Source organism: Psammomys obesus, unplaced genomic scaffold (assembly GCF_907164565.1).
Source record: "Psammomys obesus unplaced genomic scaffold, mPsaObe1.curated_primary_1811, whole genome shotgun sequence".
NCBI classification, from domain to species: domain Eukaryota; kingdom Metazoa; phylum Chordata; class Mammalia; order Rodentia; family Muridae; genus Psammomys; species Psammomys obesus.
The window spans coordinates 18,353,021-18,364,972 of NW_026596051.1; the positions used below are offsets into that span (position 1 = coordinate 18,353,021).

At 53.0% G+C, this 11,952-nt stretch overlaps 1 protein-coding gene across 1 annotated transcript; it reads right to left on the reverse strand.

Annotated features, from left to right (window-relative positions):
* Window positions 1-1,212: 1,212 nt before the first annotated feature.
* Lrpap1 (LDL receptor related protein associated protein 1) lies at window positions 1,213-10,607 on the reverse strand. The gene is made up of 8 exons (XM_055624148.1): window positions 10,328-10,607; window positions 7,299-7,443; window positions 6,815-6,936; window positions 5,852-5,972; window positions 5,201-5,359; window positions 3,550-3,632; window positions 2,432-2,608; window positions 1,213-1,619 (listed from the first exon to the last, which is right to left on the reverse strand). Exons 1-8 carry the CDS (start codon window positions 10,538-10,540, stop codon window positions 1,557-1,559), a joined length of 1,083 nt encoding a protein of 360 aa, XP_055480123.1. The 5' UTR covers window positions 10,541-10,607; the 3' UTR covers window positions 1,213-1,556.
* Window positions 10,608-11,952: the final 1,345 nt, after the last annotated feature.

The following is an 11,952-nucleotide window of genomic DNA, read 5'->3' on the forward strand; positions in this document are numbered from 1 at the left end:
CTGAGGAGCAGGCAGCTCCCGCACTGGTCACAGCTGATTCCAGACTCAGCCGTGAGCTCTACATCACTCACACTGAGATGGTTCACCAGGCTGGGCGCTGCTATAAACACATTTTACTTCAACATGCCCATTTCTAAGCAGGAGAATGCAGCCATAGCCTCTGGCTCTAGGGACAGAGCCAAACCTCGGTAAAGGCTTCTCTTGCATCTACTAGCCAGGCATTCCCCCTGCAGTTGACTCTGAACCTGGTATCCGGGGTCTGTCATCCCAGTTCCCTGGGCTGTATGTGGCACAGGACCCTTGGTGGGTACCTAATATAAATGTGCTGGGTTGAAGCAGAAAGGCAGAGCTGAGATCAAGCATTTCTCTGGGTCTCAGACATTGCTGAGGGCTCGGGGCAAATATTTACACCCCAGCTGGCCTTGGATGGTGGCAGACATTGCACGGGTGAGGAAAACACACAGGAATGCCTGCTGTTCCTTGCTGCTGGTGTCCTTAACCCACAGGCCTCTTGCATGCTGTCCTGGAGTGTCTATGTGCTCACCTGTGAATACAAGTAAGTGTGTGCTCACAAGTGCCTCCCCATCACAATCTGCTTTTGCTTATGTAGCTGGGATAGCTAGGCAGCTCGCCCCGGCTGTCCTTTCTCCGCCTCTCAAGTGCTGGGACTACAGGCAGATGAACACACCCACAGGCATTCCCATGGCTCTGTGGATCCGGACTCTAGACCTCAAGCTTTCAGGGCAAGCATTTTATTCCTCTTTCCAGCTTTGATACTCTTATAAACATGGTTAACTAACTGTGTACTCCTGCTAGGGAGATTTCAACTTCTGAGCTGAGGTCCAGCGGCTAACAAATCCAATGGCCTGATCTTCCAGAAGTCAGAGATCCTTTTGGTGACTCTGTGTGAGGGAAACTGACTCTATACATGGGAGCCAATCAGGGTCTTTTGCACCCCCTATAAGATCTGCAGGCCTTCACCTCCGCCATCTTTTTCCTGAAATCTCACCTCCTAAGGGCTCTTGATTTAAAACGATCTGGGGTCAGATCCCCCGGGAGGGAGAGCGTGAGTGAAGTGGGGAGAGGGAAATGCCTCAAATGGGTAGGCTTGGCTAGCCCCCCTCTTCTCCCTTTTATCTGTAACTTACTTTGCCACGGTGCCACCTCTGGCTGAAGTGGACCCATCCCTTGAAATACCAGGCAAGGACTGGATGGCTTGAAATCCTGCCATGTATTTAAGACCTCCGTACATTACATTTCCAGTGACAGATATATGTAATTTCAATGTAAACTGTTTGCCGCAGGGTGGAGGACAGTCATATCTCAATGGTAGCTCTACCCAAGGCCTTCAACCAGGGTGGTGACAGCCACACTTGCTTGAAAGAAAAGAAGTCCTTGCCAGCTGCAGCGGGATCAGGTCGGTGTGTTGAAGGATCCTCTGGGCCACCGTGGTCAGCCACACCAGTCATCACAGGTCTAGGCATGCAGATGACGCGTTGAGAGCTCCCAGTGTCTTCAAAATGCCTCTCTGGGCTACTGCTGGTGGCTTCTGGTCCTCAGAGCTCATTGTGCCGAGCTCTTGAGACCCTACTGGACAGGTCCTGCAGGTGCTTCTTCACCTATACAAGGGGACACCTGTCAGTGGGGACAACATGGCAAGCCCGGCGTCGAGACATCCCAGGAGATAGCTGAAAACCGGGACTAAACACTCTGGCTCATCTTCCACCACAGCCACCCAAAATGTGCCATGAGTAACGACAGAGCTCAGTGGAGACTCAAAAAACAAACAGCCGGAAGCCGATCACCCCAAAAGACAATGAAATGGTGGCATGTGTATGTCCTATTATCTTTAGGAGACCCGGTGATGGGCCATGAAGGCGGGATGGATGCCTGCAGGGAGGGTCACAGAGAACTCTGCCTTCCGACCCCTTAACATCACAAGGGCACAAAGAACCACAGGCCTGCAGACCTGGGCCAGGCTTAATCTGTGGTTTTTGAATTCTCTCAAAGCGGCACCTGCTAGCGCTACCCTTCCATAAGAGACCCGTGGTTTGGAGTCAGTAGCTGGCAGGTCTCCAAGCATACCCAGGGGCTCCAGAACCCCCAGTTGACTCCCCAGTTTCACAGGGCCCCTTACACATTGCAACAAATCTCTTGGTGGCCAGGGGTAGTCGAGAATGTGCTTGGATTTTAGCCCTGTGAACCCCCCCAAACCCTTATAGTAGTCACATGGATGGCCTCTGAGCCCCCAGGCTTTGGGCTCCACTGCTCTGCTGTACTGGCACCTGAAACACTGAGCACTGGCCACACAGGGTTCCCATGGACTGCGTATGTGTTTCCCTGAGCCAGGGGGTCAAGTGTGTGAGACCCAAGTGTAAGCTGAACAGGACTGTGTGTGAGGATGGAGGGAGCGAAGGACGGTGTGTCCCACCTTGTAGCCCAGCTCCTTGGTCTTCTCCTCCAGCAGCACGTACTTCTCCTTGTTGCGGCTGATGTGCTCGGGGTCACCAATGCTCTCCACGTGTTTCAGCTTCTGGTGGGAGATCTCCAGCTGCTTCTGGTAGTGGTTATGCTTTTCAATTTTGGCCTCGAAGTGCTTGAGCTCCTCCTAGAAGGGGCCAACACCTTAGTTTCCTCCAACATGGAGCCCTGTGGGTGCCTGTCTCTTGTCCAGCAGTGGTCCCGACCACCACTAGCGCATCTGAGAACAGTACGTGCTTACTGCCAGAAGCCTCTAAACTGGGATTGTGCATCAGAACCTGGTGGCAGCAGGGACCTTTGCACTCCCATCCCTGAATACCTCCTTTCCCATGCTGGTTCTGCTCCCACGCACAACTGGACATAATACATTTGGGAACAGCAGCCCTGCCTACTGGGCATCCAGCTCCCTCCTGACCCTGTGCCCAGGCTGATGGCCCAGGGCTTGGTTTTACCAGAGGTGCTCTATACCCTCTTTGCTCCCTTCTTCCCCCACACGGACATCACCCCCACTCCTGGTGGTTACCCCACCTTCCGCCTTCAGGAGATCATGACCGAGGCAGCCTGCATCTTGGGAATCTAAGGTTTCTTCTCAAGCTCCATGAGGACGGGCTCATGTCCATCTCACAGCCCCTGCTCCCTAGAGCTCCTCTGCTTATTTCTCACCGGCTGCCTGCTCCCTTTTACCCCATGGGTCCAGTGCTACTGGCAGCCACTAGAAGCCCCACCCCTGTGGCTCATCAGCCTCCTGCAGCTCTGCCCCCACCACACACCCTGGCAGCACAGTGCTGGGCAGACCTCCTGACGGCCAGATGCTCACACAGGAGGCACTGAGACTGATGGCATGGGAGGTGTGTGCCCACTTGCTACCACTTGGCTGCCAGCCAGGATGACAAGGGCTGCAGAGGCCAGGAGCAGGAAGGAAAAGGGTCAGGACAAAAACACAAATGCACTGCGCTATGAGAAAAAAGAAAAGAAAAAAAAAAAAAAAAGAAAGAAAAGAACAGAGACCCTGATCCCACTGGAGACCACACTGGAAGATGACACAGCTTTGCCTACCAGTTTCCTTACCCGGAATGACTCCAGTTCCTTTTCTGTGAAGTTGGCAGACTGGGCCAGGTCCCACAGATCTATCACTCGGGGTTCTTCAAATTCTGCAGGAAAGCAAGGACTGACTGTATGGGTAGGTAGTGTGGCTGGACACACCCTGGCACTGGGGGTCCACGTGGCCTGTCAGCCCAAGGGAATAGTGTGTGCTGCATCTCGGGAGCACTAAGTTCCTGGTCTGTGCTGACGGCACCAGCTTAGATGTAGCCTGATGGTAACCTCCCTGCCACGGTGAAGGGAGTCACATCCCCGGAATCAGAACTGTCTGCTGCTACCCCTGGGTAGGACCATTAGCACGCTCCTGGCTGTCTCTGAGGTGGGAGTGAGTAAGATCGGGGGGTGACAGGGTCATGAATACCCAGATGGGCATCGGGGAGGGCTGACTATCACTGAGTCAGGGCTAGGGTTCGGCCATTCACCCTCTAGCTCCCACTATCCCTGATGTCACCCCACCTTTGGGGTAAACAGAGAGCCATCCAGCAAGGCTCCCTGGCTTCTGGTCACCCCTGGGCCACAGCAGAAGATCCTGCTCTCCACAGGGACCTTCCTGTCCAGGACCCAAGGGAACCCTGGTTTTCCAGGAAGTATAGGGGTTAGGAACAGGCAGGCCAGAGGGAGAAGCCAAACTATCTGGATGTAGCTCCTTAGGAGGTAGTCCAAATGGTGGTCAAAGAAAGAGGTGACACCCAGCACGCTGACCGTGGCCACATTATCCCAACAATATTAAGTCCTCACAGTGGGTCTGTAAGAGAGATTGGTCACCTCCACAGCTAGTGGTCTCGGGAGATGGCGCAATGGTTTCACAGCCCAACCCCACAAGAGCATGGCAAGCCTGCAAGGCTTTGCAGGTGCTGCCCCAGAAGGAGGCTCTGCCCGGGCCTGTGCATTTAGGACTTTGTCCAATGCAGGCTACCGCCTCCGTGTTTAGACACAAAACTAGGCACCCCCGCCCGGAGCCCCGAGAGGGTGGGGCTGTCACCGCAGCAGAAGTGCCATCCCAAGGGCCATGGGTGAGCATGAGATGCAAGGCTGGCCTCCACTGGCAAGGGGATGGGGAGACAGTCCTGTGTAAGATTTCCAAGACTGAAAAGACAGCCTGGATAGGGCCACCAACCAGAGGGTCACTCTGCTACCACTTCAAACAAATTCTGGTGACAGGGATGAAGGCCAGCCCAGAACATTTTTTTAAAAAATTGACCTTTATTTTTATTTTACGTGTATGAGTGTTTTGCCTGCACGTACGTCTGTGTATCACAGGTATATGGTGCCCATGGAAGCCATTAGAGGACATTGGATCATTGGGGCTGGAGTTACAGGTGGTTGTGAGCTGCCATGTGGGTGCTGGGGATAGAGCCTTGGTCCTCTGGAAGAGGCCAGTGCTCCTAATCACTGAGCCATCTCTCTAGTTTCTGGCCCAGATGTTCGTATTACAGTGGGGCCCAGGGCAGGCCACTATTTAACACAGCCAAGGCCTGAGTGTGACAGGTCTCCTAGGCACTCCTGAGTCCATGTACCTGTCCCTAAGCATGTGTCTGTCTGTCAGTCTGCCTACCTCAAACAGAAGCAGACAATCCCAATCAGTTGACATAAGCAGCACACGGGGAGCAGGGCTTACCAGTGGTGGGGCTGTAGCCCTGGTGGCTGACTTTCCTCAGGCGGTCCAGGCCCTGGTTGATACTACGCAGCCTGTCCTTCAGCTCACTGTGCTTGCTGGCCAGGGCGTCGCTCTTGATGTGGTTCATGTCAGAGGGACTGAGCAGGTTCTCATAACCTTCTGTGGAACAAGACGCAGAATGTCTGATAAGGACTGGGGCCCTAGTGGCCAAGATGGCCCTAAGTCCATCTACTGATCATGCCTCTGCAGCCCTCAGTGCTGGCTGGTGGATGTGGTTTCTCAAACAAACATCTAAGCATGGATGTCTCAGCATTTGTACCCAGAGGCCTGCTCCAGGAGGGGCCTCCGTGGGCCCTAATGGCTCGATCTCTCAGGACCCATACTTGGCAAGATCACACCAGTCAGAAGTCATGGTGGTTAGGTTAGGTTAGAGAGTAGTGGCCTGCTACATCAGGGTACCTCAGTCACCCCAGAGGCAACCTTCCATCTGTGCAGCCATACTGATATAACACAACTGGCATAAAACCTGAGCAGTCAGAAAATGAACAGGGTAGAAACATGAGAAAACATGAGAAAAGTTTCTCCACTCCCTCCTTGCCACCCTAGGCAACAATGGAACACCGTGCCCAGCATAGGCGGGCATGGGCATACCTTCAGCTCTGCTCAGTGTGTCTAGCAGCACATTGTACTCGTGGACCTTCTCTTTGTGGTGCAGGAACTCCCGCCACAGCTTGTCCAGTTCTTCACTGGAGAACTTCCCTGATGTTTTTGCCTAAGAGGAAACAGCCTGGAGTGAGCTCGTCTGTCCTGTCATCAGCACTACCCAAGGAGTTCAGGCGCATGTCAGCTGTATCCTTGCTCCAGGGCAAAGAGCTTGGGGCTGTTCTCATCCTCTGCACTCACTGTGACCCTCTACTAGGTAGATACACCAGGCAAGAAAAATCAAATTGGAAGTGCCTGACAGGCAATGCCCCTTTTCCTTGATGTCCCCAGATTTACAGAGAAGGGGGAGGGAGGGCCCTGAGGAAGGTGCCTGCATCTGCTTAACTCTTCGGAACAGCAGGCCCATCTCCACGGTCCAGCAGAGACCAGAACAGCGGAACCCGGACAGGCTACCCACGTAGCTGGACCAAGGGAGCCCGTGGCACTGAATCCCTGCCATATCCCAAAGCAAAGATGGGCCAGACCTAGCACTGCCCACTTTTGCAATCACAGTACCAAGAGCTCGCGCCAACATCTGCACGCAGCTGAAGGCCCCTTTCCTAAGCACAGAAGCAGGACCACAGGCCAGAACCAGAGGTAAAGTAGAGGAAACACAGCCGCCTGACCTGACACCTGTGTGATGTAGCCACACACTATGAAGAGTATGTCTGATGCTACAGTCCTGACAGTATGAGTGCCAGATGAGCTACCAGGACAGCACGGACTGCACAGGAAAGAGAATATGAGCATGTCTCATGGGGAACCTGCGGCATGACTTGGTTCCCACGCACCAGGCTTCACAGCAGAAGAGGCAGCAGTATGATAGCAGAAATAGCCCCAGTAGGCCCGCGTCCCAACTCTCCACAGGCCGCACAAGTTACAGAAGGTAAGGGAAAAAAAGGCAAGTGGTACCTTGTGCCACAGCTTTTCCAGCCTGGGGTCCCCCAGCTCATCCTGGGTGTCTTCATTGAGTGCATTGCTGTGCACCATCTGGGTGTCCTTCCTTCCATCCAGTCCATACCTGGCCAAGATGACTAGAGAGGGAGGGGACATTTGATTTTTATTGACAGGCAGGAGCTGCCACAGGAGCCCATACAATAAGCCTGCTTCTCATTTTCTAGAAGATTCCTTTCAGCACTCTCCTAAGTGGCCAAAACAAGATCTGGGGAGAACGTGCAACAGCTTAGGTGCTCGGGTCCTCCAGTGTTTATGAGCAATGGCTAGGGACTCACAGGAGGTCACAGGACCTCCTGGGCTCCACCACAGACAACCCCCGCTTGATCGAGCTTTCCTGAATGAGGAGCTCATGGGCTGGGAGGGTGTGCACTTGATGTCCCAATTTACCCGTCCTTCACCTTAGCCTGGGGGCTGCACCCGCCAGAGGATAGGAAGGTACCATTGAGGTTGTGAACCAGTTTTGCTTCTTTCTCCCCATCCTTGTCTAAGCCTTCCGCCTTCAGTTTCTTCCAGTTGAGTTCGTCCCTTTCTTGTATTTTCAGGTCAGAATGGAGCTCAGCCAACTTCACGGGAGACAGATGAAGCTGCCCAAGAAAGGAGCAACAAGTGATAAGGCACTGTGACAGGCCAAGGGCAACAAGACTGATGTCGGGGGAGGGGTGGCTGGGATCATAGTGGACAGGGATGACAAGGCGCACAAGGACTTCAAAGACTGGCACTCTTTGTCGGGAGCCCAATTAGAGACACAGCTGAGGCAAGGTCTGGAAACCCCAGCTGTCAGCAGGGCACCATACCTTTCCCGTTCTGACATCTGGAGCTATGTACCAGGGAAAGGGATACACCACTGAAGGGCTGGACTTGGAGAAGAAATGAGCATTTTCTACAAAAAGTATGAGAAGAAAAAAGATCTACTCTAGAGTAGAAGACTGATTTACAGAAAACTTCCCAATTGATTTTTTTTTTTTTTTGCCATCCTAAGACCAGATCTAGGGCCTTGTGCATGCTAGGCATACTACCACAGAGGGATCCTGTCTGAAAAGGACTCTGCTCCCAAGGGACCTGAGAAGTCAGCTGCTGTCATCTGAATACATTTCGTCCAAGAGGAAATGGGTCTCTGGGATTGTGGGGTCATCTGCAGAGGTTCCCCTACCCCCGACTCCAAGGACAGTCCTTTGCTCCCCACACTGCCCAGAGTCTTCATCTTGCAGCACACTAGGCATGTCACAGCACTGAGTCAGGACTGATATGACCCAAGTACCCCACTGAATGGCTCACGGCTCGTCCTACGAAACAGGAACAGGGCAATGCCAGAGTCAGGGCATGTGGGTTAGACTGGCATGAAGCAATGACCCCTCCACCCCCACTCCAAGTCTCAAATTGCCCAATCTCACAAGATGGAGGTGGGTTCCATGCTTTTGCAGAGCCCTCCCACACCCAACTCCACTTCCTGGAGTCTCAAGGCGAACCTCAGTTCTTCTGAAGGTGGGTTGGAAATGGGGGGAGCCAAACAGTTCCTACATGATAAACTATATTCCACTCACTACAGTGTAGTTTTGTATTTGGAAAACAAGGAAACACAGACTGTTTAAAGGATAAAATCTCCCCGGATGAGGAAGGAAGGTCATGGAGAAGCCCTAACAGGTTATAAGCCAGGAAGGGCCTAGGTGAGCATCATATCTACCTTAAGCAATGTTGGTGGGAACTGACAGCACTGATAACCATCTCATCCCAGAGAAGCAGAAGGCCCATCCCAAATGTTTACATGAAAGATAAGAACCCGAGAACCACCCAGCAGAGGTGACTTAGCAGGTAGCACACAGCTGCAAGCCTCCATGTCTAGAAGGAACAGCAGCAGAGCTCAATCTGTATCCCCAAGGCCTAGGCTCTTTGGAAGTGGGGAGTAGATGAAAGACATCCTATAAAGGAAGCCACCTGGAAGAATGTCCTCTTCCATTCAGCAGAAAAAGTGAACACATGTCCCCTGCAGAACTTTAGGACTAGAGGGCTGGAAGGGACACGCAGCCCAAGGCTTAGGCAGGATGAGGAGAACAGCCATTCCAGCAAGTGACATGGAAGTGTGGACAACCAGGAGAAATAGAATCAGATGCTGCAACGGATCAGTGCATATGGCAGAGGAGGACCCAGGGACCCCACAGGTACAGAGTAAGGACAGGTGACCTGCCACAGTAGGTCTAGAAGGTCACCTGGACATGCAGGTAGAGAGGACTTGGGGCCAGCTTCTCAGAAAAAGGGATTCCAGGATCTATGGGCACCAGAATGCATTGCACCTATCCTCGGCCTATGTATAAGCCCGGGTGAGCACACGCATCACAGTGGGCACTCGAAGACAGCTGTTTTTCACTCTAGATAGCTCCCACTGCTCTGTCGCTCTTCTCACAGCCACCCTCAGCTCTGCTCCTGGCCCTTTTCTCCAGGGAGCTAAACTGCTTTTCCAGGGCACAGAGTTGCAGGTTTCAGACACTGCACACTGTCCCCCTCTTGGCAGTATCACCGCAAAGACACTGGCTGGACCCCAGAGCAGTCCAGGAAGGGCTTTCGGGGGCTGCCTGTGAGGCAACACTCCTCTTCCCCACAAGCCGGCCTCCCAGCCATCTCTCCATCCGAATCTTCCGGGGCCAAAGTTCCTCCACTGTTTTCTTTTAAAACTCACTATTAGTTTGCAAATTATTTACTCTCTTTCCAAACTCAGGAATTTTCAAGCTGGAGGGCTGAAGGGCCACCTTCTTCAAGCTAGAGAGGAGGATACTGCAGCCCTGAGGGTCTACTTATAAATGCCTCAACAAAAGCCTGGCCTACAGTCACAATTAGGGACAGGTTTCAAGTTCCAGACCAGCCCTTACTGTCTTGTTATCTCCATTCCAAAAGAAAGAGAGATTAAGATACCTGCTAAATCTGACTTTAGCATTCTCCAGGTCTCAGTGTCCACAAGGAGATCCCAACCCCCTTGGGAATCGCTTCACCCAAATTAACCAGCTCCACTAGCAAAGGGGACTTCTGCTGTTTCTGTACTGCCTCATCTCAGGTCACCTGCTTTTCTTCTCTCCATAGGGGTAAATACAGATAAAAGAAAAGGCTTGCAAGCCAGGCCCCATGTAAAGAGCGCCCGACTACCTCCATCTGAATGACTGGCTCTTTGGAAAACTGGCTTTCTGAACAGAGCGAACTGGTGTGCACAGCCAAAAAGGTTATCACTCACTCTGGGGTCCCCAGCTGCAATAAAGGAAACCATAGCCCCATAGGACCAGCACCAAGTTCCTTTCCCTTTTCCATCTCTCCTCATTGGGTCTGGGGGCCCCCACCTGACACTGAAGTGGGGCAGTACTAAGGGTAGGCCGCCTCTCCCCTCGGTCCAGCGGCTACGCCGGCCTCTTCATCAGGGGCCTGCTCTCCTTCGCATACAAGCGGCTCCTCACCCACGACCCCGCGCCTCTCCTCGGCCCCGCTCACCCTCTGGGCCTTCTCCCAGAGCTGGTTCAGCTTCTCCATGCGGAACTCCTCGCCAGGCTCGCGCTTGGAGGCCATCTCGGGCTCGTTCTTCTCCCGCGAGTACTTGCCGCCATGGCCAGCGATGGGCTGGGGCACAAGCAGCAGCGGCAGCAACAACAGCACCAACAGCTGGAACCGCGGCAGCGCAGATTGCCTCTCTCTTCGAGGCGCCATCTTCCTCTGCAGAGCCAGCGGCTCGCAGACTAACAAGCCTGGGTGCTGTAGGACCGCCCACCGTCAGCCCCGCCCATCAGACAGATCCACCTCTAGTCCCCGCCTCCTCCCTTCGTCTGATCCCGCCCGCCTCCAGGCCCCGCCCATATGCCTGCCCACCCCTCGGTCTCTGGCTCCGCCCCGCTCATCCCCTGCAGAGAATTAAGGCACCCGAGCTTTTTCTTGCTGTGGATCTCAGCTGCCGAACAGCCCGGCTCCTGGGTTCCGCTAAGGAGGCGAAGCTGGGAAAGCCGGGCCCTGCGGCCGAACTGGGGCCACTCTGTCTCATCTGCGCACTGACGCACCGTCCCACTCCTTATAATCACGCAAGAAGCGCAGCGGGAGATGCTTTTGACGTTAAACCCGGGAACAGCTATCTCTGCTCCATCTTTGGGATACATCCCAGACACTTCCCCCTTTGCGGTTTCTGTTGAAAGGCTTTGTGCGCCTGTCTAGTCTCTTTCCACATGTAGCCCTGGAGAAAATCCAATGGACAGAATGAGGCGCGGCCTGCCTCTTGGGGCCGTGGCCAGGCTTGGAGAAAGCCTGATGTTCAAAGAACTTAGGGTCTGGTACAGGCACCAGCACAGTTTGGGGCCCAGAGGGACCGGCAGAAAAGTCATCTGCTGAGGATGACCTGAAAGGGTCTCCAGTGAGGAAGGACGTGGAGGACAAAGATAGGGGATCTTTGGGGGAGTCAGTGTTTATTTTAAGCTGTATCTTGTGTTTCTTCAGAAAGGGTTCAGGATGCCTGGAATCATGGTGATTTGCCGACATTGCCACTTGTTTTCCAAGGTCTTTTGGTTTATTTTATTTTTATTTTTTATCTCTCTTTTTTTTTTTTTTTTTTGTCTTTTTCCAAACAGGGTCTTACTGTGTAGCTCTGGTTATCCTGAAACTTACTATGTAGACCAAGCTGGCCTCAAACTCAGAGATATGACTGTCCCCCTGCCTTCCAAGTTTGCACCACTATGCCCAGCCTAAAATGTCTCCCCTTCAGACGAGGGGGGGGTTGTTTTTATTTTGGGGCTTTTTGGTGTTTTTTTTTTTTGTTTTGTTTTGTTTTGTTTGTTTGTTTTGAGATGAATCATCACTTGGTAGTCCTGTAACTCAACTATGTAGACCAGGCTGGCCTTGAACTCACCGAGATCCATCTGCTGCTGAGATTTTAAGGGCAGTTGCTTCATTTATTTTTTTCCAGTTGATTCAGACAAGAGTGTGAAGCCAGTCCCTAGTCCTCTGTCTTCTCTAGAAGCATAGGCTCCCAGAAGCACAGCCATTAATGTTTAATGCACCATTCCTGGGTATTTGCTCAGATTAGTGTAATTGTAGCAAGCCTGGCCATGCACGAAGGCCCCAGAAGACAGAGGTTC